Below are 22,296 nucleotides of genomic sequence, written 5' to 3'. Positions count from 1 at the left end.
TTCTTATCCTGAGGAATGGAATAATTTTTAACCCTTAAACTGTCCAAACAAATTTACGTTCACATGCGTAGTGCTCCAAAAGTAGATCTACATTATTTTACACATTTTCAAATATGTATAACAACAAAAAACGTAGATCAAATTTTTTTTTACACATTTTCAAATGTAAAAAAAAAAAAAAAAAAAAAATCTACGTTTTTTACATACTTTCAAATTTTGAAAAAACTTAGATCTACGTTTGGACAGTTTAAGGGTTAATAGCCAAAACTTTGACAAAGTTAGGTGCTACTTTTCCACTACCTGCTTCATGACCTAAGAAAGTAATATTAGATTGGCCAAAAGAGGACTTATTCAGGTTTATTGTCAGTTGAAAGGTTCTGAACCTCTCAAAGAGAGATTCAAGACAGGTCACATGTTGATCTTATATATCAGAAACTACTGCTATATTGTCCAAATAAGCTGCTGTGCCTTCAAGTCCTTTAATAGCCTGATAGATTAATTTTTGGAATGTGGGCCTTACCCACAAAGTCCACTATATCCTCCAAACATGGAAGGGGGTAAGCATCCGGTACTGTGACCTCATTCATCTTACAGTAGTCAGTACACATCTAGAATCCTCCATCAGGCTTAACAAGGATGCACAATGAACCCCATGGGCTGGATGATTCCTCCACCAATCCATGTTCTAACAGGAATATAACTTCCTACTGAAGTAGCAGCTGTTTTTCAGGATTAGCTCTGGAGGGAGGGAGTTTAATAGATTTAGCAGTTCCTACATCCACATTGTGATACCCCAGGTTGCACTTTTTCAGAACGTCTGAAAATATGTTGGGATAGATTAGTGTTTCTACATGGTCTTATGCAATTCCCTGGAGGATGGCTGAGTTAGGGAGCCTGATTTGAACCTCCAGAATTGTGTAGAGGGAATCAGGGTCATTCACAGAGTCAAGGACAAAGAACAAAGTCATTACTGGGACCTTAAGTGGCTCAAAGAATAGTTTAATCTGATTAATGTGGTAAACTTTACCCACACTGGTTTTATTAAGAGGTGCTACCACATAGTTTAAATCAGAATTTTTCTTTAATACATTCATTGGTCCCATAACCCATGCTTTCAAGATAAGACCAGGCACAGGTTCATGGACCAACACCTTGTCTCCTAGGTTAATGGAGTGAAATTTAGCAGTTTTGTCATACCTCATGTAGTTTTGAGCAGATTTTAACCCTTTGACTGTCAGTGTCGTATATACACGTCTTACGAGCCAGTGTTTTTGACGTATTAATATGCCAAAATTCTAGCAGCTTCAAATCAAGCGGGAGAAAACTGGTAGGCCCACATGTGAGAAAATGGGTCTGTGTGGTCAGTGTGCACAATATAAAAAAAACTGGAGCACGCAGTGCATAATGAGGAAAAAAACTCCGATCGTGTTTTTGGATTAAAATGCCAAATTTGAGGTGTATTTTTGTATAGTATTTATAGTTGTACTCTTGTTTTCTTCATCTCATTTGATAGAATGGAAGATGTATTACAGAAATGATTTTGATTGGTTGCATGATGAAAAGGAGCTTGAAATTGAGCTCAAAGTAGCGGAAATGTTCGATTTTTGCCAATGCTCGAATAAACAAATGATGTCACCGTCCAATAAGTGTCCAACTAGCCATTCTAATACACAGTCACAAATGAGTTGACATTACAGTGGACCCCCGCATACCGATTTTAATCCGTGCAAGAGGGGTCATTGGTATGCGAAATAATCGGTATGCGAATGAATTTTCCCCATAAGAAATAATGGAAATCAAATTAATCCGTGCAAGACACCCAAAAGTATGAAAATTTTTTTGTTTTACCACATGAAATGTTAATTTTAATACACACAAACTGAAAAAGGCATGCACACTTACATGACACTTACTTTTATTGAAGATCTGGTGATGATTGATGGGATGGGAGGAGGGGAGAGAGAGTGTTAGTGTTTAGAAGGGGAATCCCCTTCCATTAAGACTTGAGGTGTCGAGTCCTTTTCTGGGGTTACTTCCCTTCTTCTTTTAATGCCACTAGGACCAGCTTCAGAGTCACTGGACTTCTTTCGCACAACATATCTGTCCATAGTGGCCTGTACCTCTCGTTCCTTTATGACTTCCCTAAAGTGTTTCACAACATTGTCAGTGTACAGGTTGCCAACACGGCTTACAATAGCTGTGTGAGGGTGATTCTCATCCATAAAGGTTTGCACTTTCAGCCACATTGCACAGATTTCCTTAATCTTTGTAGTAGGCAACTTCTTCAATTTCTCTCTCCCCTCCTCTGAACCAGTTTCCTCAGGTCTGGCCTCTTGCTGTTGAAGTTGATCTATCAGCTCATCAGTGGTTAGTTCTTCATTGTCCTCCTCCACCAACTCTTCCACATCCTCCCCACTAACCTCCAACCCCAAGGACTTTCCCAATGCCACAATGGATTCCTCAACTGGCATAATCCTCTCAGGGTTAGCCTCAAACCCTTCAAAATCCCTTTTGTCTACACATTCTGGCCACAGTTTCTTCCAAGCAGAGTTCAAGGTCTTCTTAGTCACTCCCTCCCAAGCCTTACCTATAAGGTTTACACAATTGAGGATATTAAAGTGCTCTCTCCAAAACTCTCTTAGAGTCAGTTGAGTTTCTGAGGTCACTACAAAGCACCTTTCAAACAGAGCTTTTGTGTACAGTTTTTTGAAGTTTGCAATAACCTGCTGGTCCATGGGCTGCAGGAGAGGAGTGGTATTAGGAGGCAAAAACTTGATGTTAATGAATTTCATGTCCCCATAAAGTCGCTCTGCCACGTCTGTAGGATGACCAGGGGCATTGTCTAACACCAGGAGGCACTTAAGTTCTAATTTCTTTTCAGTTAGGTAATCTTTCACATTGGGGGCAAATGCATGGTGTAACCAGTCATAGAAAAAGTCCCTAGTGACCCATGCCTTACTGTTTGCCCTCCACAGCACACACAAATTCTCCTTGAGGACATTCTTTTGCCTGAACGCTCTGGGAGTTTCAGAGTGATACACTAATAAAGGCTTAACTTTGCAATCACCAGTAGCATTGGAACACATCAACAAAGTAAGCCTGTCTTTCATAGGCTTATGTCCTGGGAGTGCCTTTTCCTCCTGAGTAATGTAGGTCCTGCTTGGCATTTTCTTCCAAAACAGGCCTGTTTCATCACAATTAAACACTTGTTCAGGTTTCAGTCCTTCAGCCTCTATGTACTCCTTGAATTCATGCACATATTTTTCAGCCGCTTTGTGGTCCGAACTGGCAGCCTCACCATGCCTTATCGCACTATGTATGCCACTACGCTTCTTAAATCTCTCAAACCAACCTTTGCTGGCCTTAAATTCACTCACATCATCACTAGTTGCAGGCATTTTTTTAATTAAATCCTCATGCAACTTCCTAGCCTTTTCGCTTATAATCGCTTGAGAGACACTATCACTTGCGATCTTTGTTTCGAAAACACAGTTAAACCTTTGGCAAGAACAGCTTCCTTGATTGCCTTTCTGGTGCCCACAATAGTAGCGATGGTTGATTGGGGTTTCTTGTACAACCTGGCCAGGTCGGCGATGCGCACTCCACTTTCATACTTATCAATGATCTCTTTCTTCATCTCTATTGGAATTCTCACCCTTATTGCTGTAGGGTTGGCACTAGAAGCTTTCTTGGGGCCCATGGTCACTTATTTTCCAGAAAAAGCACCGAAAACACTGTAATAATACGAAATATTCCGATTGTATGCTTGGATGTTACCGCGGAGGCTGGCTGGTAAACAATGCCACCGGCGGCACATGTGAGGCTGGCTGAGGGCGCACATTGGATGCGTCTCGGACGAACATCAGTGAGCGGGTTTTTAAGCGGTATGCGAGGCAAAATTTTTGCGATTAAAGCAAGCGGTATGCGGATTAATCGTTATGTGATGCCAACGGTATGCGGGGGTCCACTGTATTTATACAATTACAGTGGTCCCTCGTTTTTTGTAATTAATCCGTTCCTGGAGCCGTTACTATAAACGAAATTTACGATTTACGAATCAATTTTCCCCATAAGAAATAATGTAAATACAATTAATCCGTTCCTGACACCCAGAAGTATTAAAACAAAAAAAATTTTAACATGAAATATACATGTAGTACATAAACAATACAATGGAAAATGATGACTGAAACATTAACAGCATAACACTTACCTTTATTGGAGATTCTTCTTAGTGTATGGGAGACTGGAGGAGGAGAGAGTGGATTGTTTATAGTTTGGAAGGGGAATCCCCTTCCATCAACACCTCAGGTACCATTTGCTTTTCTGGGGTTGCTTCTCTTCTCTGTTTCTTAATGCCACTAGGACCACCTTGAGAGTCACTGGAGTCCTGTCTCACAAAATAACTGTGGAGAGAGCTCTGTTTCTGGCGTCTCTTTAACACTTCCCTAAAATGGCCCAAGACTTTGTCACTGTACATGTTGCCAACCTGGCTTGCAACAACCTTGTTAGGGTGATGTTTCTCCATAAAGCTTTCCATCTTACCCCACATAGTAAAAATCTCTTTAATTTCTGAAGAAGACACCTTCTTCCATCTCTCTTCCTCCTCCTCTGCAGCAAGATTCTGAGCTGCGATGTGTTGCTCTTCCTGCTGAAGCTCTTGCAGCTCCTCAGTGGTGAGCTCTTCATTGTGGTCTTCCACCAATTCTTCCACATCCTCCAAACTCACATCCAACCCCATGGAACTCCCCAGTGCCACAATTGATTTTACAACAGACATAGGCTCAATAGTAGTAGGTTGGTAGACACCAACCACCCAGGGAAGTACTACCGTCCTGCCAGATGACTGTGAAACAGAAACCTGTAACTGTTTTGCATGATGGTAGGATTGCTGGTTTCTTTTTCTGTCTCATAAACACGCTAGATAACAGGGATATCTTGCTACTCCTACTTACACTTTGGTCACACTTCACAGACACGCACATGCATATATATATATACATACATCTAGATTTTTCTCCTTTTTCTAAATAGCTCTTGTTCTTCTTTATTTCTTCTATTGTCCATGGGGAAGTAGAAAAGAATCTTTCCTCCGTAAGCCATGCGTGTCGTATGAGGCGACTAAAATGCCGGGAGCAATGGGCTAGTAACCCCTTCTCCTGTAGACATTTACTAAAAAAGAGAAGAAGAAAAACTTTATAAAACTGGGATGCTTAAATGTGCGTGGATGTAGTGCAGATGACAAGAAACAGATGATTGCTGATGTTATGAATGAAAAGAAGTTGGATGTCCTGGCCCTAAGCGAAACAAAGCTGAAGGGGGTAGGAGAGTTTCAGTGGGGGGAAATAAATGGGATTAAATCTGGAGTATCTGAGAGAGTTAGAGCAAAGGAAGGGGTAGCAGTAATGTTAAATGATCAGTTATGGAAGGAGAAAAGAGAATATGAATGTGTAAATTCAAGAATTATGTGGATTAAAGTAAAGGTTGGATGCGAAAAGTGGGTCATAATAAGCGTGTATGCACCTGGAGAAGAGAGGAATGTAGAGGAGAGAGAGAGATTTTGGGAGATGTTAAGTGAATGTATAGGAGCCTTTGAACCAAGTGAGAGAGTAATTGTGGTAGGGGACCTGAATGCTAAAGTAGGAGAAACTTAGAGAGGGTGTGGTAGGTAAGTTTGGGGTGCCAGGTGTAAATGACAATGGGAGCCCTTTGATTGAACTTTGTATAGAAAGGGGTTTAGTTATAGGTAATACATATTTTAAGAAAAAGAGGATAAATAAGTATACAAGATATGATGTAGGGCGAAATGACAGTAGTTTGTTGGATTATGTATTGGTAGATAAAAGACTGTTGAGTAGACTTCAGGATGTACATGTTTATAGAGGGGCCACAGATATATCAGATCACTTTCTAGTTGTAGCTACACTGAGAGTAAAAGGTAGATGGGATACAAGGAGAATAAGAAGCATCAGGGAAGAGAGAGGTGAAGGTTTATAAACTAAAAGAGGAGGCAGTTAGGGTAAGATATAAACAGCTATTGGAGGATAGATGGGCAAATGAGAGCATAGGCAATGGGGTCGAAGAGGTATGGGGTAGGTTTAAAAATGTAGTGTTAGAGTGTTCAGCAGAAGTTTGTGGTTACAGGAAAGTGGGTGCGGGAGGGAAGAGGAGCGATTCGTGGAATGATGATGTAAAGAAAGTAATAAGGGAGAAAAAGTTAGCATATGAGAAGTTTTTACAAAGTAGAAGTGATGCACGGAGGGAAGAGTATATGGAGAAAAAGAGAGAGGTTAAGAGAGTGGTGAAGCAATGTAAAAAGAGAGCAAATGAGAGAGTGGGTGAGATGTTATCAACAAATTTTGTTGAAAATAAGAAAAGGTTTTGGAGTGAGATTAACAAGTTAAGGAAGCCTAGAGAACAAATGGATTTGTCAGTTAAAAATAGGAGAGGAGAGTTATTAAATGGAGAGTTAGAGGTATTGGGAAGATGGAGGGAATATTTTGAGGAATTGTTAAATGTTGATGAAGATAGGGAAGCTGTGATTTCGTGTATAGGGCAAGGAGGAATAACATCTTGCAGGAGTGAGGAAGAGCCAGTTGTGAGTGTGGAGGAAGTTCGTGAGGCAGTAGGTAAAATGAAAGGGGGTAAGGCAGCCGGGATTGATGGGATAAAGATAGAAATGTTAAAAGCAGGTGGGGATATAGTTTTGGAGTGGTTGGTGCAATTATTTAATAAATGTATGGAAGAGGGTAAGGTACCTAGGGATTGGCAGAGAGCATGCATAGTTCCTTTGTATAAAGGCAAAGGGGATAAAAGAGAGTGCAAAAATTATAGGGGGATAAGTCTGTTGAGTATACCTGGTAAAGTGTATGGTAGAGTTATTATTGAAAGAATTAAGAGTAAGACGGAGAATAGGATAGCAGATGAACAAGGAGGCTTTAGGAAAGGTAGGGGGTGTGTGGACCAGGTGTTTACAGTGAAACATATGTGTGAACAGTATTTAGATAAGGCTAAAGAGGTCTTTGTGGCATTTATGGATTTGGAAAAGGCATATGACAGGGTGGATAGGGGGGCAATGTGGCAGATGTTGCAGGTGTATGGTGTAGGAGGTAGGTTACTGAAAGCAGTGAAGAGTTTTTACGAGGATAGTGAGGGTCAAGTTAGAGTATGTAGGAAAGAGGGAAATTATTTCCCAGTAAAAGTAGGCCTTAGACAAGGATGTGTGATGTCACCGTGGTTGTTTAATATATTTATAGATGGGGTTGTAAGAGAAGTGAATGCGAGGGTCTTGGCAAGAGGCGTGGAGTTAAAAGATAAAGAATTACACACAAAGTGGGAGTTGTCACAGTTGCTCTTTGCTGATGACACTGTGCTCTTGGGAGATTCTGAAGAGAAGTTGCAGAGATTGGTGGATGAATTTGGTAGGGTGTGCAAAAGAAGAAAATTAAAGGTGAATACAGGAAAGAGTAAGGTTATGAGGATAAAAAGATTAGGTGATGAAAGATTGGATATCAGATTGGAGGGAGAGAGTATGGAGGAGGTGAATGTATTCAGATATTTGGGAGTGGACGTGTCAGTGGATGGGTCTATGAAAGATGAGGTGAATCATAGAATTGATGAGGGGAAAAGGGTGAGTGGTGCACTTAGGGGTCTGTGGAGACAAAGAACTTTGTCCTTGGAGGCAAAGAGGGGAATGTATGAGAGTATAGTTTTACCAACGCTCTTATATGGGTGTGAAGCATGGGTGATGAAGGTTGCAGCGAGGAGAAGGCTGGAGGCAGTGGAGATGTCATGTCTGAGGGCAATGTGTGGTGTGAATATAATGCAGAGAATTCGTAGTTTGGAAGTTAGGAGGAGGTGCGGGATTACCAAAACTGTTGTCCAGAGGGCTGAAGAAGGGTTGTTGAGGTGGTTCGGACATGTAGAGAGAATGGAGCGAAACAGAATGACTTCAAGAGTGTATCAGTCTGTAGTGGAAGGAAGGCGGGGTAGGGGTCGGCCTAGGAAAGGTTGGAGGGAGGGGGTAAAGGAGGTTTTGTGTGCGAGGGGCTTGGACTTCCAGCAGGTATGCGTAAGCGTGTTTGATAGGAGTGAATGGAGACAAATGGTGTTTAATACTTGACGTGCTGTTGGAGTGTGAGCAAAGTAACATTTATGAAGGGGTTCAGGGAAACCGGCAGGCCGGACTTGAGTCCTGGAGATGGGAAGTACAATGCCTGCACTCTGAAGGAGGGGTGTAAATGTTGCAGTTTAAAAACTGTAGTGTAAAGCACCCTTCTGGCAAGACAGTGATGGAGTGAATGATGGTGAAAGTTTTTCTTTTTCGGGCCACCCTGCCTTGGTGGGAATCGGCCAGTGTGATAATAAAAAAAAAAAAAAATAATAATAGGCTCATTAGGGTCAGTCCCAAATCCTTCAAAATCCCTCTTGTCGACACAATCTGGCCACAATTTTCTCCAGGCAGAGTTCAAAGTCCTGGTAGTCACTCCCTCCCAAGCCATACCTATAAGGGTTATGCATTGGAGGATGCTGAAGTGTTCTCTCCAAAATTCCCTTAGGGTCAAGTGAGTGTCTGTGGTCACAGTCAAGCACCTGTGAAACATTGCTTTTGTGTAGAGTTTTTTAAAGTTTGTAATAAGCTGCTGGTCCATGGGTTGCAGGAGAGGAGTGGTATTCGGGGGCAAGAACTTTACTGTGATGAACCCAAACTCCTCGAAAATTAGGTCATCCAAGTTTGGAGGATGAGCAGGTGCATTGTCCATTACTAGCAGGCACTTGAGATCCAATTTCTTTTCCAGGAGATACTCCACACTAGGGCCAAACACTTCATTGAACCACTCGACGAAAATTTCCCTCGTGACCCATGCCTTGCTATTAGATTTCCAAAACACACACAATTTACTCTTCATAACATTGTTTTTCCTGAACACTGGGATTTTCAGAATGGTACACTAGTAATGGCTTCACTTTGAAATCCCCACTAGCATTAGCACAGAACATTAGCGTCAGCCTGTCTTTCATAGGCTTGTGTCCTGGCATTGCCTTTTCCTCTTGTGTAATGAAGGTCCTCTTTGGCATTTTCTTAGGAGCTTTCTTTGGAGCCATGGTAGCTTATTTAGTACTTGCAAGCACTAAAATAAATGGAATGTTATGAAATATTTCGCTGGAGCACGTGAGGGGACCTTCGCTCACTGGTAAACAATGCCAGACTGGCTGCCACCCCGGCTCACGCCATGGGTACGCGTCCCAGACGAACTACGACTCGCAAGTCAACCTATGAAAAGCGAGTCCATGTTTATACGAAAATACCCCTATGATTGGCGAATTTTACAATTGCCGGGAACTACGAAAAGCGGGGGACTGCTGTATTACAATATTGCAGTAGTCTGCATAACAGTAAATCTTCTATTTTTTGTGTGAATAAAAATTCAAAATAGACAGCAAGAGTAATGTAAGAGGGGCCTGGAGACGTGACTATTGAACAGAGAAAATGTTATTTTAGTGCTGGAAATGTCTGTCCTGTTTATTCTGGACCCTGTTTTGAAATTGGCATCTTTCTTAATTTGTGTGCAGTTTGCCAAATTGCCAATTTCTGACCACTTTATTGGGTAGTTGAAATTGGTAAATGGGCAGTTTCTTGTACTCAATCAATAGAACAAATGGGGTTCTAAAGAAATAGCTATGAGTTTAGTCGACTGGAACAATGGAACTAGCCGAAAATAGGGCTCAAAGTGAGCGAAATTGCCAGTGCATATATATTGCTGAGATCGCTAACTTCGCGAGAGTATAATTCTGTAAGTTTTCCATCAAATTTTGTACTTTTGGTGACATTACCATCAGGAAAAGATCCTCTATCATTTCAAAAGAATTTTTTTTTTCTTTTTTTCAAATATTTTGTGACAGAGAGACTTCAGGATTTGGGGTCTTGACAGCCTTAGCCAGCTGATGGGCCATGTGCAATCTCGACAAAGGATCATAGGACGTTTTGCAGGCGTCTCTCCCATCCATTCTTCCTTGAGCACGTGTAGGGGGGTCTCTCACATTATGCCCAAAAAATAGCTCAAAAGGACTGTACCCAGTTAATTCCTGCACAGTTTCTCACGTTGCAAACAGCAACAGAGGAAGCGATTCATCCCAGCCTGTAGGAAAATGCATGCAGTATGTACACTTCATAATTTTTAGGATTTGGTGGAACCATTCCAGGGCACCTTGGGGCTGAGGATAATGGGCTGTGGATAGTTTTTTATTAATTCCTAGCCTAGTTAAAGCTTGTCTGAATGATTTTGCTGTAAAATTAGTGCTTAGTCACTCTGGGCAGATTGGGGAATGCTAAAATGGGAAATAAACTTAATGAGGGCTTTAAGAATGGCTTTGGTGTTGATACAACACATAGGTACTACCTCAGGATACCTAGTCTGACTTGTTGGATGCATATTGCGTATTCTGGAATAGTAATGGCAAAGATCAAACATTTCCACTACTATGAGCTCAATTTCAAACTCTTTCAGTTATAAAACTAATCAAAATCATTTCTATTTTTGTAATATGTCTTCTGCTCTATCAACTAAGACCAAGAAACAAAGAATGCATCCATAAAAACCATATGAAAATAGACCACAAAGTTGCTGTTTGAAACCAAAAACAGTCACAGTTTTTTCCCCCATCATGCACTGCTTGAGGCAGGACTTTTTTTTATATGGTGCACATTCACCACATGGACCTATTCTCTCATATCTAGGCTAAAATTTACCACTCGCAACTTACCTGAGTGAACTGAGCTCATGGTACTGACCTGCACTTCAAAGCTGTAACCCAATGGCACCTTCCTGCAAAGTTAGGTGCCCATTGGCTCCTCTGTCTCTCTCTCTCTTCTCCCTGTCTCTCTCTTCTCCCTCTCTCTCTCTCTCTCTCTCTCTCTCTCTCTCTCTCTCTCTCTCTCTCTCTCTCTCTCTCTCTCTCTCTCTCTCTCTCTCTCTCTCTCTCTCTCTCTCTCTCTCTCTCTCTCTCTCTCTCTCTCTCTCTCTCTCTCTGCTCTCTCTCTCTCTCTCTTATCTCTCTCTCTCTCTCTCTCTTTTCTCTGTCTCTCTCTTATCTCTCTCTCTCTCTCTCTCTCTCTCTCTCTCTCTCTCTCTCTCTCTCTCTCTCTCTCTCTCTCTCTCTCTCTCTCTCTCTCTCTCTCTCTCTCTCTCCTCTCTCTCTCTCTTCTATCTCTCTCCTCTCTCTCTCATCTCTCTCTCTCTCTCTCTCTCTCTCTCTCTCTCTCTCTCTCTCTCTCTCTCTCTCTCTCTCTCTCTCTCTCTCTCTCTCTCTCTCTCTCTCTCTCTCTCTCTCTCTCTCTCTCTCTCTCTCTCTCAATTAATTAATTAATTAATTAATTAATTAATTAATTAATTAATTAAGAGACAGAGGTTTTAGCCTCCTCCACTCTGCTCTGAATGATCCATTTCGCACTTCCTATGAACAAAATAAATAGTGCTACATGGAACGAGAAATAATTTAATTAATTCTATGTGTCGATTTGGCAACCAAAATGGATGACAACCAAAGCAGTTTTTCCCATAAAGAATAATGTAAGTAGAATTAATCCATTCCAGACCCCAAATGACAATGTAATAATTTATTAAAAATGTACTATTACATAAAACTGTAAAAATGAATGCTAAAAGAAACTTTAACCCCTAAACAGTCCAAACGTATATATACGTTCTCACGCGTAGCGCCACCAAACATATACTGTATATACGTTTTAATTTTCCTGCCTCCAAATTTGGCACGATTGCCCTGAGATGCTTGGTCAGCATAGAATGAGTATTGACACTCGGTGTGCACCATATTAAAAAATTCTGGGACCACTTAGTACCTTGTGGGAGCACCAGTTAAATTGAGCGCCAGCTAGAGCAAACAGTGTGGCAAACACCAAGGATTCACTGATGTATGTCATATTAACACTTTTAAGAGGAAAGTGATGTTAACCCCAAGTTTAGGGTCTGTCGATCTCTGTCTATCTCTGTCTGTGTCTGTCTCTACCTGTCTCTGTCTCTATCTGTCTTTGTCTATCTGTCTCTATCTCTTTCAATCTGTCTCTGTCTATCTCTGTCTCACAGGTACACATAAATAGTATACATATTTTCTTCCAGAAGATTCCTGTCTTGTCACACTTAAACACTTGTTTGAGGACAAACCCCTCTGCCTCTACATACTCTTAGAATTCAGTAACATATTTTTCAACAGCCATTTTGTCAGCACTGGCAGCCTCCCCATGCCTAGCTACCCTATGAATGTCACTTCTTTTCCTAATATTATCAAACCAACCCCTACTAACCTTTTTCACAAATAATGGCCTCTGAAACACTATCACCATGTACTGTAACTGTTTATCATTTATCCAAATCATCAAGAGTTTTTCAACCTCACTAATTTGTGGCTTTTGCTTTCATATCACTTTCATGCCTTTTTCAAGGTCAGCTGCTTTAATTTTTTCACTTTGGCCCAGTATCATGCTAATGGTAGACTTTGATTTACCAAAAAGTTTTGCTGTATCAACCACACTGAGCCTATCTTCATACTTTCTAATGACTTCTTTTTTAAACTCAATGGTGCATTTTACAACTTTTCGTTTTGCTTTCATCTCTTTATCCTTCTTTGGACCCATGATGGCTTATCTCGTAATAAAAAAACTGCACCTAAACCACAAAATAACAGTGCACATTCTGTGACCACATGACCCGAGCCGTTCACGTTGTCGGTCGACAACCAAGAGAACACACAAAAACCATGACCTTTTTTTCTTGAATTCCTCATTCAAAAACTGTGACAAGTAATGCAGTTGACAACCAAGGTTCCACTGTATTTATTTAATGCATTGTAAACAAAGATTGTTTCTCTACAATGACAGGCAAGGAGGAATATCTTTAATGATTTTTTTAATTTTTTAGGGGGTTAACTATGTAAAAGCATACAAGTATTTTAGTGTATGCTTAACCCTTTCAGATTCAAGAGGCCCTCTCCTAAACCTGTTCTCAGGATCGAAAATTTTTCGGAAAAAAAAATTATTTTTTCTTATGAAAAGATAGAGAATCTTTTCCCGATCATAATGACGCCAAAAGTATGAAATTTGATGGAAAACTTACGGAATTATGCTCTCGCGAAGTTAGCGGTCTCAACGATGTTTACGCATCTGCAATTTCGCCCACTTTGAGCCCTATTTTCAGTCAATTCCAATGTACTAGTTGACAGAAATCATAGCTATTTCACTAGAACTCCATTTTCTCTATCGAATGAGTAAAAGAAACCACCCATTTACCGATTTCAACTATCCAATAAGGTGGTCAGAAATTAGCAGTTTACCAATTTCACACAAATTTCAAAAGATGCCAATTTCCAAATAGGGTCCAGAATAAACAAGACAGACACTCCTGGCACTAAAATAATATTTCCTCTGTTCATTAGTCACGTTCCCAGGCCCCTCTTACATTTCTTTTGCTTTCCACTTTGAATTTTTATTCTCACAAAAAATAGATTTACTGTTCTGCAGACCACTGCATTAGTGCAGAAATGATATAAATAATATCAGCACACTTGTGAAAGAATATTAGACTTACCAGTTGATGTGTATTGGACGCATGGCATGATTTGTTTACTTTTGAACTTTGGCAAAAATCGAACATTTCTGCTACTTTGAGCTCAATTTCAAGGTACATACTTTTCATTGTGAAACCAATCAAAATCATCTCAATTTTTGTAATATGTCTTCGATTCTATAAAATGAGACCCGGAAAACTGGAATACAACCATAAATACTATATGAAAATACAGTGTAAAGTCACTGTTTTAAACCAAAAACACAGTCAAATTTTTTCTTCTCATTACGCACTGTGCTGCAGATTTTTTTTTATACTGTGCACACTGACCACATAGACCCATTCTTTCATATGTAGGCCTACCAGCTTTCACTTGCTAGATTTGAAGGTGCTAGAATTTAGGCGTACTAGTATGTCAATAGCCCTGGTGCGTAAGCCACACTACTACGTTGGAAACCCTGAATGGGTTAAATAATATAAACTAAAAACTGTACAGGAGGGCCCCACTTATACAGATTCTGGGCTACTACTGTAAAGCAAAAGTTGCTGTAAAGTTAATCATAGCCTTTTTTCACTTTGAAATGCATGTAAAAGCCTGATAACATGTTTACACTATCAGATATTAGTTGAGCAATATAGCTAGGCTCAAAAAATGCATATACAGTTTACACCTTACTTTCCTTAAAATATTTTCATCCTTAGCTTATAGTGAGTGGTGAACATATTTATTATAGGATTATCTGAATAATGAAGAATGGGCATAATTGTAAACTCCTCTACTATTAGCAAATCACTGTAAAGCAGAGCCTACCTGTATATGCTTTAATCACTGTAAAGCAGGATCTACCTGTATATGCTTTAATCACTTTTTGTCATCTGCAAAGCTGTTGATTCGTGAGTGAATAATGTCTTTCTTCTTTCAACACACCAGCCATATCCCACCGAGGCGGGGTGGCCCTAAAGGAAAAACGAAAGTTTCTCTTTTTACATTTAGTAATATATACAGGAGAAGGGGTTACTAGCCCCTTGCTCCTGGCATTATAGTCGCCTCTTACAACATGCATGATTTACGGAGGAAGAATTCTGTTCCACTTCCCCATGGAGGTAATAGGAAATAAACAAGAACAAGAACTAGTAAGAAAATAGAAGAAAATCCTGAGGGGTGTGTATATATATGCTTGTACATGTATGTGTAGTGTGACCTAAGTGTAAGTAGAAGTAGCAAGACGTACCTGAAACCTTGCAGTGAATAATGTATAATAATAATATGTTCTTGAATTGATCTTTGTCAACAGCAAAACCTTCATTAATTCGTGAAACATCGAGGTTCAGCCTTTTTGAAGCTGTTCGCCATCCATTACAGACTATAAAGAAAATTCAGAAGAGGCCAGAAGATGTATTAGAAGGTGTTGTTCTCAGTCCAAGCGTGGAAGGACGAGTGAGGTGAGAAATATTTTGTTTTCTAGCTTTTCACATGTTTAGTAGTAGTTTGATACAGTACATATACTGTTTTCCTGCTTTTGCAGTTCACTTGTTCTGTATATGATGTCAGGAAAAAGGGAAGATGGTAAACATTCCTAGTGGAAAATTACTGATAAACAAATAATACGTACTAACCTCTTCAGCCCCCCTTCACCGTTCCCCATCACTGTCTCCCTCCCTCCCTCCCTCCCACCCTCCCCCTTCAAAATTAAAAGCTCTTTTTATTGTAGTTTTTTTCAAAAATAAATCTCAAAAGAAAGACTTATTTCTGTAGTATCAATAAAACAAATAGAGTGAAAATCCAATCATTGCTTACTGAGATATGAAGGTGTAAATTTGAAGATCATTGATCCTGTGACACTAACATGGAGTATTGCCACACACTGAATATGAAAAAAATTGCATATCTCATTTTTTCTTGAATTTTGAGACATTTGTCACCTTCATATAAGTAATGTGGGCTAGAATGTCTATTTCATGTCCACTGTGTCTCTTTGGTTAAACCTTACTATACATCAGAACAGTAACATTAAAATTATAGTGTTACCAAAGCATTTGTTTATATGCTGTTTCATACAAACATATACACATTAATAATAGTAAGTATGGGTTGTGACTGCTGCAGTGAGAAAGAGGCTAGAGGCAGTGTGGGATTAGGAGGAGGTGTGGAGTTACTAAAAGTATTGCTCAGAGGGCTAAAGAGGAGTTATTGAGGTGGTTTAGTCATTTAGAGAGAATGGAGCAAAATAAGTTGACTTAGAGGGTGTATAAATCTGTTGTGGAGGGAACGGGGGGTAGGGGTCATCCTAGGAAAGGATAGAGGGAGGGGGTAAAAGAGGTTTTGTATGCAAGGGGCTTGGACATGTAGCAGGCATGTGTGAGCGTGTTAGATAGGAGTGAATGGAGACGAATGGTTTTTGGGACCTGATGAGCTGTTGGAGTGTGAGCAGGATAATATTTTGTGAAGAAATTCAGGGAAACTGGTTAGCCAGACTTCAGTCCTGGAGGTGGGAAGTACAGTGCCTGCACTTTAAAGGAGGGGTTTGGGATATTGGCTGTTTGGAGTGACTTCTAAACTGTCATATCTGGGTGCCGCTGCCAAGACAGTGATTTTGTGTGAGTGATGGTGAAAGCATTTCTTTCTTTTTTGGGTCACCCTTCCTCAGTGGGAGATGGCCATTGCGTTGAAAATAAAAGTAATAATAATAATAATTATTGTTCCAGCATGATACTTTGTACAAAGGTGAATGACATTTGCAAATACATACAGAAAGCCCTAAAATATGCAGAACATTCAGGCAAACTTAACATTAACTTAAGATTAATAAGGCATTAACAATATGAGTAATTTTATACAGACAGTCACTTGAGTGAGTGTAAGTATAAAATTTAGGAGTTACGGTGATTACAAGAGAATTAAATATCCTATTAGTTCATGCTCTATGGCTTTTATCAAGCTTAATTGATAAAGAATTACAGGTTTGAATATTAACATAAAAGGGGACACAATCAATTTTTAATGTTTGGGAGGATTACAGATATTGAGAGTAAGATTATATTGTTTTACATGTGTTCATGATGTTGAGAATACAGAAATGTAGTTTTGCGTATTTAGCTGATGCTTGGATATGTTAGGGAGATAAGGTGCTTTTTAATAATGGTAGTTTTGAAAATGCTGGCTGAGATAGTGGTTCTGAAGATTTCCAGCAGAGAGTTCCAGATTTTGGGCCCTTTTATGCACATTGAATTTTTGAAGAGATTTAGCCAGACACTGGGAATGTCTTTTTTTTTTTAGTTTTAACACGTGTGAAACTTTTTTAAGCTTAGCTGCATACTCACTGGTGTTTCACATTCCTTTCATATAAACCATGTATACCTGCACTTAGCTGGTCATCATATGGTGTGAGCACACACACTTCTGAGCCCATATCATGCCAGTACCAGAAAGTTAAGTTAGAAAGTGATTCCCATCCCTGTTGAATTAGACACATGTGCAACTCTTGGGTATCTTTATTGAGGAAACGTTTTGCCACACAGTGGCTTCATCAGTCCATACAAAGGAGAAACTTGAAGAACAGGAGGAGAATGAGGTAATCAGTCCCTCAGCCTTGAGTCGATGTGGTCAGTCCATTAATCTTGAATAGAATACGGCATATGAGCGGAGAAGCAGCTTATAAACCGTAGACAGGTGAGGGGCAGCAGTCGTAGGTGGTGTCACATTTGTCCAATGTGGAAGTAGGTCGTGCCCAAGAGTTAGGCAAGTGAAGAATTCCCAAGTACTAAGATCCCAAGAAGTTGCAGTGTCTGACAGGATTGTAGATGAATGGCTCAGAGAACCGACATGTTGTTGAATTAGACACATGTGCAACTCTTGGGTATCGTGCAACTCTTGGGTATCTTTACTGAGGAAACGTTTCGCCACACAGTGGCTTCATCAGTCCATACAAAGGAGAAACTTGAAGAACAAGAGGAGAATGAGGTAATCAGTCCCTCAGCCTTGAGTCGATGTGGTCAGTCCATCAATCTTGAATAGAATACGGCATATGAGCGGAGAAGCAGCTCAATAAAGATACCCAAGTGTTGCACATGTGTCTAATTCAACAACATGTCGGTTCTCTGAGCCATTCATCTACGATTCCCATCCCTCAAACAAGAGGATATTTGGTTATCAGTGTAGCAGCACATTTGTTTCTCTCATCACTTTTTTTATTTGTATTACTTTCTTCTGTTGATTGAATATAAATATAATGTTACATCACATTTGTAACATTATATTTATTTGTTTTTTTCCTGTGTACACAATCAGATCTAATACCAAGCCACTTTCAGTCACACAAAATGATTAGTCCCAAATCTGCACACACACAAATCATTAACCCTTTCAAGGTTGGTGCTGTACTAGTACGGCTTGCGCACCAGGGTTGGTGTCGTACTCGTACGCATAAATTCTAGCGGCTTCAGATTAAATGGGAAAGAGCTGGTAGGCCTAGATGTGAGAGAATGAGTCTGAGTGGTGAGTGTGCGCGGTAGGAAAAAATTCTGGGACCCAGTGGCGCATTGTGGGAAAGCCATTTTAGTACACCTTGCTCACCATGCCTCGCGGTAAGAAACTCCTCACTCCTTGGCGAATTGGGACACTTGTTTCTCAGTGACAGTTCTAATACAGATGGAAGTGCCAGTGAAGATGAGTTTCAAGGTTTTGATAAGGTTGTGACTGAAACTAATGACCATAATACCGGTAATAGTGAGGAAAACCCAGACGACCCTCAACCTTCCACTTCTGGTGTTGGGCCGTCTTGTTCACATTCAGTTGTACCAGAATGAAAAAGGAAACTCTTATTTTCCCATATCCAGCACTCAGATGTGAGCAATGGTGATGATAGTGACAGTGAATATGAACTACAAGCTCTTGAAAACAGTTCCAGTAGCAATAGTGAAGTGGAATATTCTCCAGTGAAGCATCAATATATATGACAGTATATGTGTTCTGGTAGTGTGCCATATGCTATTCCAAGGGGAAGGAGTATATCTCAGAGTACACCCCGTGGCTGTACAACAGGAACAGACTGAAAATGAAATTGATTGTGTTGCAATGGGGATGGAAAATGGGCATGCATCTGGTGGTGGTAGTGGTGGTGCCAGCCGTGAGGCAGCAGCAGTGGGCCATGCTGCCACCCACGCCACTGCCTCAGCTGATCTACAACAAAGGCCACCATCCCCCACCCACCCACCACACCAGCCTCCACAACCACAACCACCTGTCAATATCCAGTACCGACCAGCAGACTGCACCTGGGATTGGCAGGAAGCTGACAGTTTTGTTCCAAATTCCCATCAGTTTGATGAAAGCCAAAGTGGACTGCCATCTTGTAAACTTGGGAACAATGCCACTGAACTGGAATGTTTCGAGTTATTCTTTGACGAACCCCCAATGGAAATTATTGTCAGAGAAAACAACAGATACTTCGATTACACCATGGCAAACAATACTTTCACCAAACTCACGCCTACACCAGTGGCAGGAGAGAACTGTGGCCGAGATGTATCTTTTGTTTGCCACAATAATGCTTATGCCACATGTGTATAAGCACAGTGTGAAATCATACTGGTCGACAGACCGCCTGATTGCAACCCCAGGTTTCAGTGATATAATAGGAGTGAATTGATTTGTGCTACTGATACGTATGCTGCACTTCTCAGATAAAACCAGGCCTGACAGAAACGACAGGTTATATAAGATTAGGAATGTGTTTGTGTATCTGAAACAGAAATTCAGTATGTATTTTTATCCCCTCAGGAAGCTTGTTATTGATGAGTCTTTGATTCTGTTCAAAGGAAGACTCTCATTCAAGCAGTATATACCAAACAAGAGGAAATGCTTTGGTATAAAGTTGTTTGTGCTTTGTGATTGCTACAGTGGTCTTATATTGGATATAATTGTGTAAACTGGAAGTAATACATTGCGAGATACCAGGAAGTTACTGGGTATCTCTGGTGATGTGGTTAGAACAGTGATGGAACCATATCTTGGTAAGGGGCATATATTATATACTGATAACTGGTACAAAATAGGAAGTGACACAGTTGCTTTTTGCTGATGATACTGTGCTTATGGGAGATTCTAAAGAAAAACTGCAAAGGTTAGTGGGCGAATTTGGGAGTGTGTGTAAAGGTAGAAAGTTGAAAGTGAACATAGAAAAGAGTAAGGTGATGAGAGTATCAAATGATTTAGATAAAGAAAAATTGGATATCAAATTGGGGAGGAGGAGTATGGAAGAAGTGAATGTTTTCAGGTATTTGGGAGTTGACATGTCAGTGGATGAATTTATGAAGGATGAGGTTAATCATAGAATTGATGAAGGAAAAAAGGTGAGTGGTGCATTGAGGTATTTGTGGAAGCAAAAAATGTTATCTATGGAGGCAAAGAAGGGAATGTATGAAAGTATAGTAGTACCAACACTCTTATATGGGTGTGAAGCCTAGGTTGTAAATGCTGCAGCGAGGAGGCGATTGGAGGCAGTGGAGATGTCCTGTCTAAGGGCAATGTGTGGTGTAAATATTAATATCCAAGTGGTTAGCAAGATAATATTCAAGAAGTTACCAATATAATATTGAAGAGGTTAGGAAGATAATATTCAAAGAGGTTAGTAAAATAATATTCAACAATTTAGCAAGATAATATTCAAAAGGCTAGCAAGATATTATGCAGAAAATTCGGAGTGTGGAAATTAGGAGAAGGTGTGGAGTTAATAAAAGTATTAGTCAGAGGGCTGAAGAGGGTTTGTTGAGGTGGTTTGGTCATTTAGAGAGAATGGATCAAAGTAGAATGACATTGAAAGTGTATAAATCTGTAGGGGAAGGAAGACGGGGTAGGGGTTGTCCTCGAAAAGGTTGGAGGGAGGGGGTAAAGGAGGTGTTGTGGGCGAGGGGTTTGGACTTCCAGCAAGCGTGCGTGAGCGTGTTAGATAGGAGTGAATGGAGACAAATAGTATTTGGGACCTGATGAGCTGTTGGAGTGTGAGCAGGGTAATATTTAGTGAAGGGATTCAGGGAAACCAGTTATTTTTGTATAGCTGGACTTGAGTCCTGGAAATGGGAAGTACAATGCCTGCACTCTAAAGGAGGGGTTTGAGATATTGGCAGTTTGGAGGGATATACAGTAGGGCCCCACTTATATGGCAGGTTAGGTTCCAGGCTACCACCATTAAGCGGAAATTGCCATAAAGTGGAACACCCTTTTTTTCCACTTATAAATGCATACAATTACTAGATAACAAGTTTACACTAACATATATTAAATTAGCAATAGAACTAGGCATCAAAAACAATAAAAAAGTACAATACACACATAGTGTACTCATTACTTACCTTAAAATATTTGTAGTCTTAATCTAGGGTGAGATGAGTAGTATTTATTGTAAAAAATCAAGTGTGGTATGTATGGTAGTCAGCTGGGCTACCATACCAGGCCAACCCACCCACACATACTATTCTATGATATTTAAGCATCCCAGAGTGATAAAATGCATATACAGTTTACTCATTACTTACCTTAAAATATTTGTAGTCTTAATGTTGGGTCAGGGGTGAGTAAATGAGATAAAACGAATAAATGAGAGAGAGAAAGAATGAGTGCATGAGAGATGACAGGCGCAGATTTATGTAAACAAACCAGGCGAAGGTAAGTTTTGTAAACAACAAAGTGTACACGTCCGGTTTGTGTACATGTTACATTGTGTACAAGTTGTCTCTACATTGATACAGTAGAATAAATAAAGAAGAACACTCCCATTCTCATGTAACACCATTTTTAGAAGAAATGACGCTCTGAGTGAAGGCAATGGAAATAAATCACTCTGACTTTTTGGGTTATCCTAGGTTCTCTACACATATGCTGTTATGTATAATAATCTATGTAACTGTATTTGTGTATACCTGAATAAACTTACATACATACAAAAAGAATAATTTTCTACAGTTACCCCCAGTAACACATTTTCTCTTATGTTAGACTAGAGAAAATGTTATTCTTTCCATCACTTGTACAAGTTATATGGCTACAACATCTCATATTTATGTTTATTTATTCTATTGTAAGGTGTATTTATCATCTTTATATGTTATGTATCATGTTTATTATTTTTTTTTTATTATCACACTGGCCGATTCCCACCAAGGCAGGGTGGCCCGAAAAAGAAAAACTTTCACCATCATTCACTCCATCACTGTCTTGCCAGAAGGGTGCTTTACACTACAGTTTTCAAACTGCAACATTAACACCCCTCCTTCAGAGTGCAGGCACTGTACTTCCCATCTCCAGGACTCAAGTCCGGCCTGCCGGTTTCCCTGAACTCCTTCATAAATGTTACTTTGCTCACACTCCAACAGCACGTCAAGTATTAAAAACCATTTGTCTCCATTCACTCCTATCAAACACGCTCACGCATGCCTGCTGGAAGTCCAAGCCCCTTGCACACAAAACCTCCTTTATTATATAATTTTGAAAAAAATATTGTGGATGGATTAATGAAAATGTGTATATTAACGTAATACATGTATATGGCATTTAACCCTTTGAGGGTTTTGGTCGTACTAGTACGTCTTAAGCGTAGGGGTTTTTGACGTACCAGTACGCATAAATTCTAGTGGCCTCAAATCTCGCAGGAAAAGGCTGATAAGCCTAGATGTGAGAGAATGGGTCTGTGTGGTGGGTGTGCGCAGTAGGAAAAAAATC

General features: G+C 40.1%; 1 protein-coding gene across 4 annotated transcripts in view; it reads left to right on the top strand.

The window, feature by feature from the left end:
- bor (ATPase family AAA domain containing bor) overlaps nucleotides 1-22,296 on the top strand; it is a 130,426-nt gene that overhangs the window by 39,142 nt on the left and 68,988 nt on the right. For all 4 annotated transcript variants that reach the window (XM_070103709.1, XM_070103710.1, XM_070103711.1 and 1 more), the window contains exon 8: nucleotides 14,876-15,023. In XM_070103709.1, the coding sequence (XP_069959810.1) occupies nucleotides 14,876-15,023 (148 nt within the window). The remainder of the gene's footprint in view (nucleotides 1-14,875; nucleotides 15,024-22,296) is intronic.

This window comes from Cherax quadricarinatus, chromosome 87, assembly GCF_038502225.1.
Source record: "Cherax quadricarinatus isolate ZL_2023a chromosome 87, ASM3850222v1, whole genome shotgun sequence".
Lineage (NCBI taxonomy): Eukaryota > Metazoa > Arthropoda > Malacostraca > Decapoda > Parastacidae > Cherax > Cherax quadricarinatus.
The sequence above is the reverse complement of the archived record's forward strand: the minus strand, read 5'-3'. Positions and strand labels throughout refer to the sequence as shown.